At 36.4% G+C, this 21,702-nt stretch overlaps 1 protein-coding gene across 15 annotated transcripts in view; it reads left to right on the plus strand.

Annotated features, from left to right (window-relative positions):
• The window catches only part of ADAM22 (ADAM metallopeptidase domain 22), a 235,764-nt gene that overhangs the window by 153,800 nt on the left and 60,262 nt on the right, over positions 1-21,702 (plus strand). For all 15 annotated transcript variants that reach the window (XM_042965798.1, XM_042965686.1, XM_042965704.1 and 12 more), the window contains exons 6-14: positions 927-990; positions 2,646-2,715; positions 7,763-7,833; positions 11,791-11,865; positions 13,476-13,547; positions 14,360-14,526; positions 15,988-16,072; positions 17,087-17,177; positions 18,598-18,649. In XM_042965798.1, coding sequence (XP_042821732.1) covers positions 927-990; positions 2,646-2,715; positions 7,763-7,833; positions 11,791-11,865; positions 13,476-13,547; positions 14,360-14,526; positions 15,988-16,072; positions 17,087-17,177; positions 18,598-18,649 — 747 coding nt within the window. The remainder of the gene's footprint in view (positions 1-926; positions 991-2,645; positions 2,716-7,762; positions 7,834-11,790; positions 11,866-13,475; positions 13,548-14,359; positions 14,527-15,987; positions 16,073-17,086; positions 17,178-18,597; positions 18,650-21,702) is intronic.

A 21,702-nucleotide genomic window follows, 5' to 3' on the forward strand; every position in this document is an offset into this window, starting at 1 on the left:
TCTCTGTTCCCACCTCTGATCTTCCTGGTTATGTAATGTGGTCAGGTTACTTCATCTCTTTGAGCTTTGGTTTCATTTCTTGTAAAATGAGTATAGGCAAACGTATAAGTGTGCCTCCCTCATACATTTGTGGAACCGATTCAAATGAGTGTCAAGTTTTTAGCTCATGGTAAATTGTTGAAATGCATCATCTCTTGTTACCAGAGAATGTTTCAGGTGTGTGGTAGATAGGCAATTCTCAGTGTAGTCCCTGACAACCTGCGTCAGAACCACCTGGGATTTGTTTAAAATGCAGCTTCCTGGGCCTTAGCCAAGAAATCTGAGGGAGGCCCTGAAAGTTTTACAATTTTACAAGCTCTCCAGGTGACTATTTGCATATAAAGTTTTAAAATTACGTGTTGGAGGGAGGAATAATGGACCACAGTTAAAGAATGATAATCCTGAACCTGAGAAGGGTCAGGATGAGGAGACCCTGCTGTTTATGGGGAGTCAGAGGAACGGGCTTTTCCCTTTAGGTGTGTGTGTGTGTGTGTGTGTGTGTGTGTGTGTGTGTGTGTGTTTACCCTCATGTGATGTGGTGCAGTGTGTATGTGTATGTGGGGTGTGGTATTGGGAGGTTTGTGGGGTATGGTGTGTGGTATGTAGTATGTAATCTGTATGTGCTGTGTATGTGTGGTATGTGGGGGTATATGTGGGGTGTGTGTGTATGTGTGTGGTGTGTGGTAAGTAGGGTGTGTGTGGTGTGGTATATGGGGAATGTGTGTGTGTCTGTGTGTCTATGGTATGTGGTGTGTAACTGGTGATGATGGGTGGGACTGGGAAGTGAGTGTTGAGAAGTGAATTCATCCTTCGGCAGCTGTTGATTTTAAAATGATCTTGTTCTGAGGCAAGATGGCTATGCCTGATTATTTTCTTGTCCTTGGCAGTGGAATGTTCTATGATGGGAACCACACCTATCTCATTGAACCAGAAGAGAATGACACCTCCCAAGTAAGTGCTCCTGTTTCTTGTGGCCAATGTAAAAATTTATATTGGGGGCTTTCCCTCTTCCCTTTTCCTCCTTTTTTTTTTGTCTCTATTTTCATATTTTTAGAGTCAGGATATAATTGAATATTGAATAAGTCAAAACCACAAGTGTTTTTTAAAGTCTGTCTCTTTCTCTAGATACTGGAAATACTTTCCTTCTCAGGTGTTCTGAAGCCTCCATTTTTGTTCTAACTCCACCATAATGTGCTGTGATTTGTCTTAGTTTGCTCAGGCAGTCATCACAAGAGAGTGGGTGGCTTGAACAACAGAAATTTATTTTCTCACAGTTGTGGTGGCTGGAAGTCCAAGATCAAGGTGCCGGCAGGGTCCATGTCTGTCGAGGGCTCTCCCCTTCGATTGGGATGGCTTCCTTCTTACTCTGTGTTCACATGGCAGAGAGAGAGAGAGAGAGAGAGAGAGAAAGAGAGAGAGCGCACTTTGGTGTTTCCTCTTCCTGTAAGGACCCCAGCCCCACCCTTGAAACCTGTTTTAACCGTTAGTACCTTCTCCTAGGCCCAATCTCCAAATACAGTCACATTAGGAGTTAGGGCTTAAACATATGAATTTGGCAGGGTGGGGATGGACACAATCATTCAGTCTGTTACACACCAACTCAATAGATGCATGATTTTCCACCTCATTTTCTTTTCTGGATTTCAGATTTTTCTCTATTGCCTATTGTCTGTAAGGCCTTGTGCTGGTGAAATGTAGAGAAATCTGTTTTATTAATTTCTCCTTCATTTTAGTCGAAACAATTCATTTTCCAAAAAAACTAGAAGAGGGTTGAGTTAATATTATAGACTGCAGAGAAAGATAATACACTTCCATTCTAGCTCTGTGCACAGAAACATTCTTCATCGTGTCGTGCAACAGTGTTCAAACACTTAAGTAATTTCTAAAAATACATACTGTGTTGCCACCCATAAAGGGAAGCTATTTGTATTGTATTTTGTTTTCTGGATGCCTATTACTGGCTGTCGTATCACTTCGCCTGGCCAGGTGATGTTTTTATGGCAGTTATCATGAAACTTGACTGTTTATGACATTCTGGGTTTTTTTAATGGAAAGAAGCCAGAAGTAGTTACTTGAATGTTCATTAATTTTTCTTAGATGGAACAGGACTTTTTGTCTGTTGGTTTGTCACAGAACTTTGTATGACATTTGAATTTTGGAGCAAGGTCCGTTTGGGCATCTGCTTACACCAGTCATCCTACTCCCCGATACCGGAAGAGTGTTAGCCCTGCAGTCTTTGCCTAGCAAAACTCTCTGACTCTGAAAGTGGGGCAGGGATCCACAGAAAGGAACTAGTTATAAAAAGCATTAGCCCATTTTCCCAGATGTCTTACTTCTCCTTGGGGGAATAGGTTCATTCATTTATTTTCCATTACTGCAGGCTTTGGCCTCTGTGTCTGCAGAGGCATTTTGTTTCTAATAGGATATTTCTCTGGTGCAGGGGGAATCCAGGCGGGGGAGGGTTGCACAGTGGCTCATTGCCTTTCCAAATCCAGGAGGGCGCATAGTCATGCTTCTTTTAGGGGTCTCTGCTTCTTCAGCTCTCATTGCCTGAGGCTGGGGATAAGTGGTTGCATGTGCTCAATCTCTGTTGTTTGTTATTGCAGGAGGATTTCCATTTTCATTCGGTTTACAAATCCAGACTGTTTGAATTTCCCTTGGATGATCTTCCATCTGGTATGGTATTCATATTATGACTTTAAAAAAAGTCAGGCTTAATAATTCATTTGAATGCTTTAGAGCTAATCTGTATGTGAAATGTCCTTAGCACATGACTGCTCATAACAGTTTGAGAGAGAAAGTGACATGAGGTCAAGTGACATCAAGAAGGAGAATAAAATGCAAAGTGACCTCATGTTTGTAGTGGATGAGTTTGGAAAGACACAGCTTGAGCACATTGGAGGAAGACTTTTTAAAATGGCAACAATCACAGTAGCGTATCTCTGAAAGGAGAAATAATGTTAGAGCAAAAATTGGTCTGCGTAGACAAAATACAGAAAAATTCACTTTCAGTGAGATACTGATTTTATAAACATAGGGATGGACTTGTAATCATTTCCCCATTTGTTGTTTTCCTCCTCTCTTTTTGCCCCAGCGTTTTCAGAAGGCACGATTATAGACTAATGCTTTTTATTATTATGTGTTTTTGTGAAAAGTCTTTCCATCTCACGTGTGTTTGTTTGCAGGCCCATTTATTTATACGTGTTGGCTTGAGATGATCCAAACCTTTGCATGACAAGCAGGGCAGAGTACTCCTACTTTGGCCTCGTTAGTCGAGCAGCGATTATACAGAATACATTTGTCTTTGGATGTACTGGATTCCTTGATTTTCTTTTCAAGACAGAGCATGCTCTGAATATCTGGGGTGGAGACGCTTCCTTTGTTAGTGGGCCCTGCCTATGGTTACAGAACCTTCGAATTTTTAATCTCATTTTTATCTTCGTTACAGCGCTGTGAGATTGATCTTATCATTTACATTTTATAGATGAGGAAATGGGCTCATCTAGCTTGTCTTTTCCTGGGCCCACAGCTAGTCGGGGGCTGAGCGGGGTTTTGGATTGTGCCACTATGAGAACGTGTGCTGGGAGAGAGGCAGCGGGGAAATGGAAGAATTATCCAACCAAGAGCATGTCCTAAACTGCTGCTTAGGAAAACCACTTAAAAGTGTACATTGTTGGGGTGCCTGGTTGGCCTAGTTGTAAGAACATGCAGTTCTTGATCTCGGGATCATGAGGTCAAGCCCCATATTGGGTGTAGATATTACTTAAATAAATAAAAACTTAAAAAAATAAAAAGTTTTGGGATGCCTGGGTGGCTTACTTGGTTAAGCGTCCGACTCTTGATTTTGGCTCCGGCCATGATCTCACGGTGTCTGGAATCGAGCCCCGCGTCAGGCTCTATGATGACAGCATGGATCCTGCTTAGGATTCTGTCTCTCTCTCTCTCTGTCTCTGCCCCTCTCCTGCCTTGTGTGCTCTCACTTGCTCTCTCTCAAAATAAATTAAAAAATAAATACTTTTTAAGACGTTAACATTGTCTCCTTATTAGAAAATGAGATGAGTGTTTGCTAATGTCCCTTCTCTGAAATAGATTTGTGACTCCTTGATCTTCTGCACTTCTTCTGCCCTGCTGCCAAAGGGCTAGGGGATCCATTTTATAGATTTCACAATTTAAAAAAATGTGCAAATAGGCATATAGATGCTCTTACTTTACATAGATACTTGAGGCTGTTCCTTTGGTTACCTTGTGAAACCATTTACAATCCCTGTGATGGGAAGAAAGTAAATCATGACAGTCTGTCTGAGAATAAAGCTACAACCTAATAGGTCTTACTGGAAGTAATAAACATTAATTAATATTTAAAGTAATAAATGAAGATCCCCCTAAGGACTCTACTGTAGGCTTGCTGTGATACAATCTTCCAGTTTTGTTTTGTTTCTTAAACTTTGTTCAGGGTTTCTATTCTATAAAACTTTTTAAAGATGACTTGGCACTTTTGCTGTCATTAACAATAATTTTGAATGTGTTCTTCCCCAAGTCAGGTCTGTCTCCCTTAGTTTCTGGTTTTCTTTTCCCATCAGAAGTTGGCACTGTCAGTTTTAAGAGTGTTATTTGTCTTTCTAGATACTTGGATTTATTATGACAAATTAGAAAAAAAGAAAGAAAGAAAGAAAGAAATGTCAAAACTGCAATTTTTGTGAAATAAGCTCATGTGGAAGCTTTTTTACTTTAGATTTAATGAAGTTTTCCTGGGTCATGACTTATCAGTACCTTTGTCTTGCTGTGCATGATGCATGTCTCTGAGACAGAATGTGGTCAGGTGTCCCCCAGACTTGTTTCACTGTGGACCCTTTTGTTTTACATGACCCATCTCTCAGGACTAGTGTCCCTAAGAAAACATTTGGGAAAGGTTTATTTACTTCCTATGGACCCCTTAGCACAGTCTGTTTTAAAAATTAGTACAGTGAGGGGCGCCTGGGTGGCTCAGTCGGTTGAGTGTCCGACTTCGGCTCAGGTCATGATCTTGCGGTCTGTGAGTTTGAGCCCCGCGTCGGGCTCTGTGCTGACAGCTCAGAGCCTGGAGCCTGCTTCAGATTCTGTGTCCCACTCTCTCTCTGCCCCTCCCCTGCTCATGTCTGTCTCTCTCTGTCAAAAATAAAATAAACATTAAAAAAAATTTTTTTTAAATAAAAATTAGTGCAATGAAGTATGTAAATCTCGAATACCTTTAAATGAGTTTTGGTACATATGTACTCCCTTGGTGAGATTTGGCACATTTCTGTTATCCCAGTACCTTCCTTTGTACCGCATCCCAGTCAGTGGCTCCCACTTCTGCAGTCCCTTTTGTGGCTTTTTTTTTTTTTTTTTTGCTGTAGATTAGTTTATCCTGATTTAGATCTTCATGCATTGTGTCTTGTGTCCAGCTTCTTTTGCTTAGCATATGCCTATGAGATTAATGTCAGAGGTAGCAACAGTTTGTCTTCATCTTTTTAAATTACTGAGTACGTTCTGTTGTTTGAAGATAACACAGAGTTTTATCCATTCTGTGGATGGACATTTGGGTTGTTTCCACTTTTTGGCTAGTCTGAATAAAATAACTATAAATATTCTTATAAAAATCTCTTTGGTGGACACATGTTTACATTTCTTCTGTAATTAATTACCTGGCGGTGGTATTACCGAGTCACAGCGTAGTTGTATGTTTAACCATACAATGGTGTATTCCTCTCAAACTTCGGAGTGCATCAGAGTACCTCATGGCAGCTTGTTAAACACAGACTCCTGGCCGCATATCTAGAGGGTTTTTCCAAGCCACTTAATTGAGATATGATTGGCATTAAAGGAAAGCTGTACATAATTAATGTATACAGTTTGACGAGTTTGGAGGTAAATGTGGACGCATGAAGTCATCACTGTAATCTATGTTGTAAACATACCGATTAGCTCCAGCAGTTTGTTTTCACCCTCTTTATTATTGTTGTTGTTGTTATTATTATTGTTAGTAGTAGTAGTAGTGGTAAGAATACAACACAAGATCTACACTGTTAGCAAAATTTTAAGTATACTGAATATAGTATTGTTAACTCTGGGCACTGTGCTGTACAGTAGATCTTTAGGACCTTCTCATTTGTACAACTGTAACTTTGTGCCTTTGAGGAATGCTCCCCTGTTTCCCCCTTTTCCTAACCTCTAGCAACTGCCATTCCACTTTGCTTCTAGGAGTTGGACTCTTTTTTTTTTTAATTTTTAAAAATTTTTTTTTAACGTTTATTTATTTTTGAGACAGAGAGAGACAGAGCATGAACGGGGGAGGGTCAGAGAGAGAGGGAGACACAGACTCTGAAACAGGCTCCAGGCTCTGAGCGGTCAGCACAGAGCCTGACGCGGGGCTCGAACTCACGGACCGCGAGATCATGACCTGAGCCGAAGCCGGACGCTCAACCGACTGAGCCACCCAGGCGCCCCTAGGTGTTGGACTCTTATATGTCCTTCTGTGTCTGGCTAGTTTCACTCAACATAATGCCCTCCAGGTTCATCCATGTTGTCACAAATAGAAAGGTTCCTTTCTTTCTTTCTTTTTCTTTCTTTCTTTCTTTCTTTCTTTCTTTCTTTCTTTCTTTCTTTCTTCTTTCTCTCTCTCTCTCTCTCCCCCCTCCCTCCCTCCCCCTCCCTCCCTCCCTCCTTTCTTTCTTTCTTTCTTTCTTTCTTTCTTTCTTTCTTTCTTTCTTTCTTTCTTTCTTTCCTTCCTTCCTTCCTTCCTTCCTTCCTTCCTTCCTTCCTTCCTTCTTGTTTTGTTTTTAGGCCGAGTAATACTTCATTGCATGTGTATACCACATTTCCTTTAACATTTAGGTTGTTTCTATGTCTTGGCTATGGTGAATAATGCTGCAGTGAACATGGTGGTGCACGTATCTCTTTGAGATGCTGATTTCAATTCCTTTGACTGTAAGCCCAGAAGTGGGATTGCAGGATCCTAGCATTGTTCTATTTTTAATTTTTGAGGAACCTCATACTGTCTTCCATAGTGGCTGCACCAGTTGCTACAGTTTTTGATTCAAGTACGTCTTGGGTGGGTTATGAGAGTTTGCATTTCCAGTAAGTTCCCAGGTATGCTGGGAATATGCTGATGCCATTAGTTCATGGATTTCACTTTGAGAACTATTGTTGTGTGAGAAACTGCTGAGCCTTTCTCTTAAGTGCTTATACCATTTTACACTCATCAGCACTATATGAGAGTTCTGATTGTTCACATCTTCATCAGCGTTTGCTGTGTCATTCTTTAATGAAGGTCAGTAGTGGGAAGTCAAGTTGGCTATTTAGAAGATTCTTGATAAAGGATGTGATAGTATTTATTACAGAAATATGAGAAAAATTTTGAGATAAATTAAAATAGGAATAGTGCCCAAGATTGCTTTAATTATATTCACTCATGATATATGTATTTAGTATTAATATGAACACAATTACTTTGATTAATGTTCTATATTATCTTTAAGTGTAACATTATATATTATAAAATTTATAATAACCACATAATTATAATGATCTAATTTTCCAATTATAACTTACATTAATTATCAACAGTCATAGTAACTGTTACTAATAGTTAATAAAGTATAATTATACAATTTATTCTAGGAAGGGATAGTAAAACTTTGATTCATCTGTATGAAAGAAAACTGGCAAATACAAGTTACATTAATTTATTTTTATTTCCTTTTAGAATTTCAGCAAGTACACATCACTCCACCAAAATTTATTTTGAAGCCAGCACCAAAAAGAAGTAAACGGCAGGTATGTATTCACAAGATATTCCATGATGTTTCAAAAACACTTGGCAACTACCAGTCATCTAAATCTATATTAAGTCTCTGTAAGATGGCTAAGTATTAGTTCAGGCATTTGTCATGGTAAACAGTAAGGGTGACGGATCTGTAGGAGCAGTGGAGATGGGGCCATATCATAGACTCAAAAAGGACTCAAGATAGTGGTGATAATATGGTTATTCATCTTACAGGTGGATTATGGCCCCTGCTGTGGCATCTTGGGTTCTTTATAACATAGGCCTCTTTCCTTGGCCTGGGTTGTACCACATCGTGAGGTCTACTTGTAAAGATACCCCCTTACAAGAGAATCCATCAGGTTTTAAAGCCACAAAATGCTGTTGCCACACTTAAACTATGTTGGAGTCTGGGATATAAACTCAGGATGTCAACTTTATGAATGTTCAGTGCATCTTGGACTTGGAAAAAATAACAATTTGTATAATGCTTTGCACCATATGAAGTAGGTGCTATCAATCCCCTTTCACAGGAAAAAAAATGATGTCTTCGAATGTGAAAATGACCAGAATCATAGAACTGGCGAATGCTTTAGGCATAATAAGAACTCTGCTCATCACAATACCGTACGATTTCACTCACTTTGTGGAATCTAAAAAATAAATGAATAAACAAACAAAAAGTAGAATCAAACCAGTAAATATAGAGAACAAACAGGTGATTGCTAGAGGGAAGTGGGTGGAGTCATGGGCAAAATGGGAGAAGGAGAGTGAGAGACACAGGCTTCCAGTTATGGAATGAGCAAGTCACAGAGGTAAAGGGCAGCACAGAGAATATAGTCACTGATATTGCAATAGCCTGTATGGTCGCAGATGGCAGCTACACTTGTGATGAGCACAGCATAACTTAGAAGTTGAATCACTGTGTTGTATACTGAAACTAATGTAACATTATATGTCTAGTATACTCAAAAAAGAAAAGGAGAGGAAAAGAAAGAACAGAACTCCGGTTATTAGAATTAAAATATCATACATTATGTATGGGTGTTTGGCATAAAAAACATAGGATGATGGAAATAGATCTCTAGTAAGATCACACAGTTGAAGAAACCAATCATCTTCTGTTTAAATATGTTTATAAGTATGACATAAAATGAGTTTACAGACACATATCTAATGTGAATAAAATTGCTTATTTTTATTGAGGCACAGGTTACTTGTGCCTGGTCCTATTCTAAGAATTTAAATTATATTAATACATTTGATTCTCCTAACAATCTTATAAGGAATGTATTATTATTATCCCCATTTTACTGATAAGGACATTGAAGCATGAGAAGCTTAAGAAACTTGCCCAGGGTTATAGTGAGTTATCCAGTGGTGGAGTTCAGATTCTGACCTAGGAAGTCTGGTATTTTTATAACCATATATACTTTATATACTGCCTCTCAGAAGCCCTTGTGTTCTATGAATTGCTACATGAGCTTTATATATTTTGTGAATATACATACATATTGAGGCCCAGTTAAATAAAGATGCCAACAGGATTTAATTTGAAATAATATTTATTTTCATGACTTATGAGATCAGAGAACAGGATAGTTTTCTTTTGACGCATTCCTTGAAGTTCTTAATAAACATCTGTGACATCCAGTCATTTGAAGGCAGACAGACACTAGATTTCTTTTTCTGAGACAGCTGTGGACCCACAGAGGTGAGGTGCTAGAATGCTGTGTGGCCAATATGGCAAGTCTCTGACATTGAGAAAATGTTGAGTCTTGTTAGAAACTCTGCTGTGATAACTGGTAAGACTCAGGTCTCTTCCACAATTACAAAGCAGATACTGTCATCCTAAAACATCTACTTTTAAAAAGCCTCAGGTCATTGGATGCAGTTTATACTACTGCTTGGTTTCCAAACTGAGAATTCTATCAACTTGGTGTAATAAGGGTTTTGAATTTTAAAATAAGTTTTAAAATTTGGGAATGCAATTAACACTGGAACAAAATCCACATGGCAGCAATTTTTTTAGTTTATTTTAAATGCAGCTCTGAAAGCAAATATTCATGCATTGGTTAGGTTTGCTTATATACTCTCATCACAAAAATAGCCATTGGACAAGTGAATAAAAAGATTTACTGAAAAGATGGATACCAAAGATAGCATAATTGAAAGAATTGGGGCACCTGGGTGGCTCAGTCGGTTGGGCATCCAACTTTGGCTCAGGTCATGATCTCGCAGTCTATTAGTTCGAGCCCTGTGTCGGGCTGTGTGCTGACAGCTCAGAGTCTGGAGCCTGCTTCAGATTCTGTGTGTCCCTCTCTCTTGGCCCCTCCCCTCTTGTGCTCTGTCTCTCTCTCTCTCTCTCTCTCTCAAAAATAAACATTAAAAAAAATTAAGACTTAATTTTATAGATCTTGTTAAAGACTGTGTTATAGACTGACTGCAGGGAACAAAGGCATATGGCTGCCTTCGTGTCTCCTACTGGTGGCATCCACTAATCATGATTTTGAAGGTGGAGAAAATTCATTGTTAAACAGACATATAATATAGCTGTACTAGATAATCCAAGACTTCCTGGAAGCTCTCAAAACTATCCTAACAAAAGCTCTTATATCATTTGGGAGATCCCTTAAAATGTACCAGAAGAAGGAGGGACATTCTCAGTCCCAGATTTGGAGATTGTAGAATAAAAGTGTCCATCAGACACTCCCTGTATCCTCTCAGAGATCCGCAGGAGCTTAAATTAAACGGAAAGCATGCCCTTCATATGTTATAACCTCCAAGATATATTGGTAAGTGAAAATACCCTCATGCAAAAGCTAGTGAAATAAGTGGAAGTACCAAGTAAAATAAATGTTATATTTGATTTTATATGCATAAATATTTCTGGAAGAAACAAGTAACTGTGCTATACCAATTGTGGGGGAAGGGTTAACAACTAGGTAGATAGGGAACAGAAGTGAGAGGAAGATTTTGACCCTGAACCTTTTGACAATTCTCTAAACCATATAAATGTATTACCTATTCAAAAACTAGGTTAAAATTGATGAAAATGAAAAAAAGAATTCTGAAGGAATGAAAGTGGAAATTTTATTTCTCTCATACATTTTTGTTTTTTAAAATTAAAAACATTTTTTCAGCCTTATTGAAGCATAATTCACAAATAAAATTATGAGATACTTGAAGTGTACAATGGGATGATTTGATATATATATATAATGTGTATACACACACACACTGTGTGTGTACAATGGGATGTACAATGGGATGTACAACTATACAATGGGATGATTTGATATATATATATAATATGTGTATGTGTGTGTATATATTTCAATTAAGCAATACAGTCTTATCAGTGTAAGTGTCCATCAACAAATGAATGGATCAAGAAAACGTGGGGGGTGCTTGGGTGGCCCAGTTTGTTGAGCGTTGGACTTTGGCTCGGGTCATGATCTCGCAGTTTGTGAGTTTGAGCCCCATGTGGGGCTCTGTGCTAACAGCTCAGAGCCTGTAGCCTGCTTCAGATTCTGTGTCTCTCCATCTCTTGGCCCCTCCCCTGCTCATGCTCTGTGTCTCTCTGTCTCTCAATAACAAATAAACGTTAAAAAAAATAAAAAAAAGAAAATGTGGTAAATATATACAGTGGAGTATCATTCAGCCTTAAAAAAGAAGAAAATCCTGTCATTTGTGACAACATGGATGAACGTGGAGGACATTATGCTAAATGAAATAATTCAAAGAAAGATATTGTATGGTACCACTTCTATGTGGAATCAAAAAAAAAAAAAGGTCAAACTCACAAAAAAGAGTAGAAAAGTGGTTGTCAGGGGCTAGGAGTGGGGGAAATAAGGAGAGTTTGGAAAAAAAAGTACAGTAAAATGTGTGACATAACGTGTAACATATTTTTTAGTTACAGCTAAGTTCAGAGGGCTTATTTAGGTGCTATTTCCTTTACTATATTGCAGCTTCGTCGACATCCTCGTAATGTAGAGGAGGAGACCAAATATATTGAATTGATGATTGTCAACGATCATCTCATGGTAGGATTTGCTGAAATGTTTGTTGTTTGAACTTGTCTGTCCCTGTGGGTAAAGCTGGTTGGTGCAAAAATATGTTTAGAAGAAACAAGAAACCCAAAAAATTGTTACTTGGAGAAGACATTTAAGTGGCTGAAGTATTTGTTAGCCAGTAACAACCTGTAAATTAGAAACATTCTTAGGTGGATGTAACTAGCAGTATTTTGTGAGGTTCCAAAAATATTTATTTGACTTACAATTAGTCAGCTCTTTGGATTTGCTTAATTAATATTTTTATATTGAAAAAAAATTAGTGAGGCACCAGTAATGTGACACTTTAGTTTGAAATGTACAGCTTTATCCTAATAAAAGAAAAAGCAGCTTTTCAATTTCTGGCTTGCTCTGTAGCAAACCATGTGGAAATGCTTACATAGGCAAGCAGTGAAGATTTTAGGATAGGAACCTGGCAAAACCTCCTTCTTGCTGAGTCATTTATTTTGACCCAGAGTGCGTGTATATTCAACTCATGGACTTGTTGGAGTCACTAGCTTACATTTATAGCACAGCAGTGAATTATGATGCTAATTGTTCTATGTAACCACTGTTTTAAACTAAACATGTTCAGTGATGAACATAGCTGATTTTTACTTAATTTCAAGTACAAGTGCATTTTAATTTACTTTGATTTATTTGAAGGAAAGTGTCTCATTTGTTTGTATATGATTAAGTAAACAAACATATTGATCATGTATTGTTGCTAATAATGATAATAATAATAATAATGATAATATCCAGATTGGGTGCTTCTTTTTCAGGCTAGAACTAAGTTTTATCTTTCTACCTCTTTGAAATCAGTGAATGTTACTATTTCCTGAGGTTTTTACAAGATCAGAATAAGTTATAAAAACATATATTTGGATGTTTTAGGACAGCACAGATTCAGATGTCTATAGGCAGGTAACACAAGTGAAATAAGCCAGGAGTAAAACAATGGGGGAGGAGGTTGAGGCCTCCGGCAAAAGCAAAGTTACATGGCCTGTCTAATGGAAGTAACTGCCTCTTAGCCTTGCTAGTTATCACCATGGGGAGAATGCTAATTTTAAGGGAAGCCAGAAATCAGGTTTACATAGTTCTTGGTTTCTAAAACACTATTGAGGCCAAACAAAAGGTTTATGGCATCCACATCTAGCCTTTAAGTTACCTCTTTGTGACCTGTTAGGACTTTCTTCTTCTTACTGATTAAGTCTTGTAGAACTTGTAAGTTTTTATACGTACAGCAGTATTCACGTACATTTTTCTGGCTGTCCACCCTACTTATATTTGCATGTCTTGCAGTTCATAGACAACTTTCATGTTTTATCATTTTGAGTAACAATTGTGATAAAAATAAACTTGTGAAATGGATGGAATAGGTATTTTTTTATTTTATCTCACAGTTGAGTCAACTGAGGACTCAAACTTTAAGAGCCTTTCCTAGACTATACAACATATAAAGAACTAATTCTCAATTCTTACATTTTTTTTTTACAAAAAGCTGTAGAGATATTTCAGTTACTTTATGTTTTTGTCTGCTGAGGTGATTACTTGCTGATGACCTTGGAAACCCTTCACTTGTTTGTTTGTTTTGTTTTCAGTTTAAAAAACATCGGCTTTCAGTTGTACATACCAATACATATGCAAAATCGGTGGTGAACATGGCGGATTTGGTAAGTATCAACTCTACTTAGTATTGCCATAGAGGGATTTCTTCTCCTGATTGCTAATAGAATGGATAATATGGTTCATATACTTTTGGTGCTCTGAATTGCCCTTCAGGCAAGGTGTCCTCTATGTCCCTAGTAACCTTGCAGTGGACTTCCTTGATTTTGATCCCTGGCTGGGAAGAGGATAAAAGGCGGTGGTCAGAGTTACCCATGGATTTACGCTTGAAATTCTTCTTATATTTTTCACATTGAAAAATAAAAAGTTGAGTCCTAGCCCTTAACAAAGATACAGAGAAACAGTACAGCAGTTATGCTATTTTCAAGAGAGTGCCTAGGTCTCTGGGAATAATGCACTAAGTAATCCTACTGTGTTCACTTTCTGAATCTTTTCTTGACAAGGCAGTGTGAGTTTAATTGGGGCCAGTTAGGTTGCATAGAACTTATGTCCTTGGGGTGTTTTTGTTGTTCCTTTCTTTGCTTGGAAAACCCAAGAATGCATAAATTCTTTTTCCAGGGTGCCAGAAAATAGACTCAGGGTGTCTTGAATAAGGGTGCAAATATTTGTCAAAAAGTGATCTTTTGTTTCTAACTAGTGTTCTGTTCTTTGGAAATTAGTTGGTAAACAATTTGATTCTCTGTTACTCAAGGAAAATGCATAGGAATTAGAAAAATAATTATCTCCCTCAAAGACAGTAGAGTTGTTTACATTTAACTAAAATGCAAGGGTTTTAATAAAAGATTTATAGTCCTGTTCATAAATCATTTGATTTTACTGCATGTATATAGCTGGTGTGTTCACTTTGTTAATATACTAGATCTATAAAGACCAACTGAAGACAAGGATAGTATTGGTTGCCATGGAAACCTGGGCAGCTGACAACAAGTTTGCCATATCTGAAAATCCATTGATCACCCTACGTGAGTTTATGAAATACAGGAGGGATTTTATCAAAGAGAAAAGTGATGCAGTTCACCTTTTTTCGTACGTAACTTATGATTTATTACTTTTTTTGGTTCCATGTTGAATGTTCTATTACTTGTGACTGAGATATATCCTTTCTGCTGTATAGTGCAGTTAGAATTTGACATGGCAGATACATTTGGAAGAAGTTTTAAAGTATAGATTGTTTGAAATTGTCATGAAAGTATAAGAAGTTTAATTTTGAATTATTTTATTACTGAATATATATTTGTATTTAATTTTTAAGATATTTTAATCAGTATTTATTGAGTAAAAGTACTGGTAATATTATAAAGAATATTCTTAACAGATTAATTATATTCTTTTAAGTTTCTTTCTTTTAAATGTTAATGTTACCTTTGTTTTGGTTCCAAGGGGAGACATTAGTATTTCTGGAGTTTATTTTTAATTTCTTCTCACTGTTTCAGTTTTTGGGGGGTAAAATGCATATGTGATATAATAGCAAATTATATATTATAGCATATAAAAAACCTGTTATCAAAAGAACTATTGAAGGAAGTTTAAATGGAAGTCAAAGAGTGTATTTTGAGATAACTTTTAAGTTTTATACAATTTCAAATTTACAGAAAAGTTATAAGGATACTACAAGGAAATATCTTATGTTCTTTACCCAGATTCATCAATTATTTACGTTTGGCCCCATTTGTGTATGATTTTCTTCCTTCTGTCCTTCTATGCCTTTTTCCCTCCCTTCCTTCTTTTTTTCGCTTTCATTTATTTTTCTATCTATCAATTTTTTTTTCCTGGAACCATTTGAGAGGAAGTTGGAGATACTCACATACTGGGCCTTCACTACTAAATACATATATATTCCCTAAAAATAAAGACATTCTCTTATATCACCAGAGTAAATTACTAAAACTAGAAAATTTAATGGGGGCACAAGACTTTTAAGTAACCCATAGTCTATATTCAGATTTCTTCAGTTATCTGAATAATGTCTTTGATAGCTAATTCCCTCCCCCCATTCAGACCCAACCCGGGGTCATGCATTGCATCTAATTGTCCTGTCTTTTTAGTCTCCTTTAATTTGGGAGATCTCCTCAGCCTTTCTTTGTGTATTTTGGGCTTAACATTTTTGAAGAGTGTAGGTCAGTTATTTTATAGAATGTTCCTCCTTGTGGGATTATCTGATGTTTTTTCATTAAGAGATTCAAGTTATGTATTTTGGTCAGAAATAAACACAGAAGTGATTTTTGTATCCTCAGAATACCTCATATTAGTAAGTTTTTAAAATAAGTATGGTCCTGTTTAAGATATTATTGCTCATGTGGGGAAACATCCCTCAGACTTTTTTCTTTGGCTATGTATGTAAACCATATTCACATTCCTCACTTACTCAGGTATGTGTAGTATAGAAATGCATTTCGTTGAGAAAATAAGTGTGGTAAATTAATAATGAGAGGTGCAATGATATTTGAACTGCGAAGAGTAAGCATTTTCCATTTCCTTTTCTAAAAGGGGAAGTCAATTTGAGAGTAGCCGGAGCGGGGCAGCTTATATTGGTGGGATTTGCTCGTTGCTGAAAGGAGGAGGCGTGAATGAAGTAGGTGTGAACATCTGTACAATACAAAGTGGTATGATGGCTGAAAATGTTTTCCTAATATTTAAGAGATCATTTCTCATATTCCACATTCTCTAGATGTTAGGTTGTTTTATTAACAACCAAAATGATCAGAGGACAAAGAATAGGAAAATAATGGAAGATCGTATTTGATAATTCTGTTCATGTTCTCCTTAGAATAATCTGCAAATTTAGCTATTTACAGATTATATAGATAAAATGTTTTACTTTTACCTTTATTGAAAATAAAACCCTGTTTATTACGTTGGCTGATTTTCTGGAGAATTGAATAATTCTCTGAAGCATTGGCTTCCTACCTAACAACCCAGTTGGAAATTTTCTTCCTTCTTCATTATTTGGTAAATTTTTAGAGAAAAAAATAGATTAGGTTTTCCAAAGAAAACTTTCTTTTGGATATACCCTTAGGGCACTAAATCTGATGGAAGTGATCTACAAGAAAAATATTAAATTGACGTAATGAAAAAAAAAATCTTTTATTGGTCTTCTCAAGTTTCTTTTGCCCACAGATCATTACCACTTCCTTTTACCCATACCATTTGTTTTCTGAAGTCACACTCTGTTTAATCTGGGGAAATTTCAGGAGTGAACTGGATGGATACACAAAGATAAACAAGTTCCAAATAATTTACACCTTTATTTTTATTATTACCTAAAAGACTGATTTAGTATATACAAGTATTAAGTTTTTCAGAAATGTCACTGGTGAAATTTGGACTCACAATTAGACTTAAGTTTCAAAACCCAAAAGTTGGTGATTCTCTGACTTCTAGGCTTCCCTATAAGACTTTATCAAATGTGGATTTATTTCTTACAGCTTTTTCCCAAATGCTCCATAGTTCAGCTTTAGCTACTGGTTTAACCTCTGCTAAATAAGATGCTTAGAACTTACATGTTTCCAATTATATTATGACATCTTTCTATGGCCCATCTTAAAACATAATTTGTATTTACATGTATTTTGTTTTTGTTTTTCAGTTTGGGAAAACTGATTTAATGGCAGTTACACTTGCTCAGTCATTAGCCCATAATATTGGTATTATCTCAGACAAAAGAAAGTTAGCAAGTGGTAAGTTCACCCTTGTGGTTTAGTTGTATTTAAAATAGACTATTTATAAATATTTTAGAGAATGAGATTTTGAATTCAGTTGTTTGATAAAAAGAGTTTGGGTAACAGTCTAAGATAAACAGCCAGGGCATACAACATTTTTGTCAAAAGTAATACAAGGTAATATTTATATTGCAGATGAAAATTTTTCCACGTGTAATAAACATTTAAAGCTGTGTGATGATAAATTTATTGTTGAATTTCACCTAAAAATTGAGCTCAGTTTGCTAATTTCAAATGGTCTAGTAGAGAATCTTAGGCATATAGGTTTAAGGCATACTTCTATTATGGTTTATTTAAAACGTCTCTTAGTATGGCCACAGACATAGAACTTGTTTGCTAGGATCAGACCTCGTAAAGGGCTTAGTAAAATACAGATCTAGTAAAATACACTAGGATTACTATCAGGGAAGAATATGTTTTTTCAAGTAGGTAAAATTAATTTATAGGAATGGTCAAATATTATGTATTTGGAGTGAATTGATTAGAACCTTATTTATTGTATTAATAATAAATATAAATGAGACTGTTTCTGTTAATAATAACTATTACCACTTATGAAGTACCCTTTATAAGACATAACCGAATGCCACTATTATCTACATCTAGATACTGGTTTAATCCTCAAGATAATCCTGCACCATACCAATTATCAGCCCCATTTTACAGAATAACGTGACTGGATGTCAAAAGGGTAATGTCTTCAAGATGACACATAAATTAAGTGGCAAGCCCAGGTTTTGAACCCAGGTGTTTTAAGCCTTTCTGCTTAACTAGTATGCTATACTACCTTCTGCCAGCAACTTTGGTGCAGAGGTTTTAAAACTGGACAAGAAAGTGTAGGAATTCCCATAAGGAACTGTGAAACCAGAATCCCATAGTGATGCTGTTTCATTGGTATGGGATTGTTAAACCATTTTCTTAAAATTTTTTTAAAAAAGACTTACTTTTTGAGATAGAGCAGGCAGGGGAGGGGCAGAGAGAGAGGGAGACACAGAATCTGAAGCAGGCTCCAGGCTCTGAGCTGTCGGCACAGAGCCAAAGTGGGACTTGAACTCACGAGCTGTAAGATCATGACCTGAGTCAAAGTTAGACCCTTAACCAACTGAGCCACCCAGGGGCCCCTGGAATTGTTAAGCCATTTTGAAGCAAATATCAAGATTTTATTGTTATAAAAATTATATAATCTTGATATGATCAGAGTAGATTTTTGTTGTTATACTTGCATAGAAAACTTCAAATATAAGGAAAATTAGGAAACAGGTATTACTTTTTAAAAGGTATTTAAGGAATAAAGTGAAAATATACTTTTTAAAAACAGGCTACTCTAAAGCACCTTTTTTCACTTTATAACAAAGCATGTGTATTCATTTTCTCTTAGGTGAGTGTAAATGTGAGGACACGTGGTCTGGATGCATAATGGGAGACACTGGGTGAGCCACCTCTCTTGGAAAATAACTCGCTTTCCCTTTCCTGCTGTGCTGTTGTCTTCTTAGGAATATGATACTAAATAACTTAGTGCGCGCAACCTCACCAAAGACTTTAAAAAGAAAATCGGAAGTAGATTTTCTCAGTGGCTCTGTATTATAAAGTATTTTCACAAAATAGTTTCTTATTTATGAAAACAATTGACGTCAGTTAAGATAGTAGTCCAAAGACTTTTGTAGGCTTCAATCTAGGCTAGAAATGTAAGAATTGAGGAACAGGTGTGTTCTTCGTGGCTTACCTACTAATTTTCTTTTGTCTCTTCAATTCTAATTAAATGGGTTGTAAACAGTAATGTGCTAGTAAGCTGATATTCAAAGTCAAAAACAAGAAAAGAGCCTGGATTTGTAGCTTTCTCAGATTTTTGTGGTGTAAATACTCCTACAATTGCTGATTTCAGGCTACCAATAGTATGTCACCGAGCAAGGAGTAGGGAAGAGATGTGTACACTTTGCTGTCCTGAGAAAGGTTTTCATTTCTAAACCCTTCACACACTATCAGATGCCAGTCTTCTATTTATTTTTCCTAAATAAGTTGTACAACCATTCTTTTCATGTCAAGCTCATCACTACTCCTTTAAACTCTTATCATCTTGAGCTCTTAGCTCTTATTATTTTAATAGTATTCCAGATACTCAGGCAACTTTCAGCCTTCCTTTCTCCTCTTCTGAACTCCATTTCCATCATTACTGAAAAGGTATAAAGCATAGAAGAGTAAACACTTGTATACCATCACCCAGCCTAAACAAACAAACAAAACACCACCTACATAGTTAAATATTCCTTGTGTTCTCTCTTATTGGTCCCCAGCCCCAACCAAAGTAACGTCTGTCTTGAATTTGATTCGTATCATTCACAAGCACCTTTCACAGTTTATATGTGTGTGTGTTGAAGTAATACATAGCATTGCTTTGCAACTTTTAGTTTATATGAAAGGGGTCATATTATATGTAGTCTTCTGTGACTTGCTTTTCTTTGATCTTTATGTTTGTAAGATTTATCTATGCTGATAATATATAGCCCTAGTTCACTGAAAATATACAGCACAAATTTCTCTACTTTCCTCTTCATGTGTGTGAATCATTTTCCTGCTTAGAACTTTTGTGAGTCTCTATTGTCTGAAGAATAAGATTTGGATTTCTTCCTCCAGTACTTAGATATGCATAATCTTTCTTCATCATCACTTATAACCTCATTTTCCACTGCTGTTCATGGTTGTCAGTTTGTTTATTGCCATAATTATACAGGGGTTTCCAGCTTTTTTTTTTTAATTTTCTAACGATAATCCTCCATTGATTTTAAGCTTCTTAAAAATTTGCTCACCATTAATGTAATTTCCAGCTTCTTTTGATTCCTTTAGTATATTGTCTTCATCTGGAATTCTCATTTTTCTCTAACCACACTTCTAGTCATTTTAGATTTATTGTAATTTTAACTCCTGTGTTGTAATTTAATTCCATATATCCTTATACTCACCAATTAGTTGTGACTTGTTGAAGATTACGTAGATATTTTTGTTTGACCTCACACCATCACCTCTTGACACACTTGGTTTTCAATAACTATTCATTGGTATTTGAATTTTGAACTCTCAAGAAATGTATGACAAGGAAAATAAATGATTGAGGGAATGTGTATGCAAACAGGTATTAAAATATTTTTCAAAATACCTTTGGATTTTCTGTTTAGTAATAAAAGGAAATGATAAAACTCCTTATCCATAGCTGTAATTTTCCAACAATTACTAAATTGAAAGCTAGAGGTTCTTATCTTTTAAAAGCTATTTAGTATGTTATATTTGATTATTCTGCTTAATTACTAGAAACAAAATTTTATAGACAGTCTACTTAGACTAAGCATAATGTGTAGCAAGATCAAATGGTGACATTCAGAAATATATATATAGCTCTTTGCATTGAACTCCTCTTACATCAAATAGATGTGTGCAAGAGAAAAGCTTCTAACGTAAGACATTGTCTAGCACAATGCTATATAAAATTAGAGCTGTGTCAAACATCACCTAACAGTACTAATTATGGACATGTATTTCTGATGGGTACTTTCCCTCTCATTTCTCTTTCTGAAGTTTCTGTGTACTCCTAAATGTTGGAAAGCATGTTGAAATGACCACCAGTCCTATTTAAAGATATAAAAATTAAATTTTAAGAAAGCATTTACTATAATAGATACATTATCCTGCAAATAGATAGATATAGTTGCCCTTCAAAATAAATATAGTAGCCTGCAAAAAAAGAAGTTTCCGAGAAGAGCCTAGGGAGATTTTGGCTTTCAGGTATTTGAAGAGCCATGGCATGGTAGAGGAGTTAGTTTTATTTGACACAGGTAACCACACAAAACTGTGTGTGACAGTTACAGGAAGTCAGACTTGGCACGGTGAAGGTAAGAGAAATCCACAAATTCCAACTCTTCATATGTAGAAAGAACGTTCCTATAAGGTGGTGAGTTTCCTGTCACTGCTAAGAGCAGACTAAACCCCCAGGTGAGCAGTGGGCAGGAGGCTGGGCCAGGCTGAGGCCCCAGAGGGCTCTGTTGCAGGGTAGAGGCTGAACTAGAGTTGGACTCCAACACTAGGGGTCCAACACTAAGAATTAGTCACTTTTTTCTTTCCCAGTAGGGAGCTATATCAAGTTTCGGCCAGGAGAGTGAAGAGGGAACTTAAAGAAATCCTGTTTAAATCCCATAACTCAGACAGATATACGTAGGATGGATTAGAGGGGCAGATGATAAAAACTTTGGCTAGGGTGTAGGCAATGGAAGGAAAAAAGTAAGTAATATGTGTAACAAACTTTTTAAATAAAGCATAAAGTTCATGACCTATTAGGAAGATGAAGTGAAGGAAATAAAATAATTCAGATAACATAAACCCAGGATACCTTTATTTGGCATGAAACACTTGACAAATTAGTTTAGGGTAAATAATCATTGTAAATTCCATTAATTGATTCACAAAGCATTAACCTTTGTGGTAGAAAGAAGTAGGG

Source organism: Panthera tigris, chromosome A2 (assembly GCF_018350195.1).
Source record: "Panthera tigris isolate Pti1 chromosome A2, P.tigris_Pti1_mat1.1, whole genome shotgun sequence".
NCBI classification, from domain to species: Eukaryota; Metazoa; Chordata; class Mammalia; order Carnivora; family Felidae; genus Panthera; species Panthera tigris.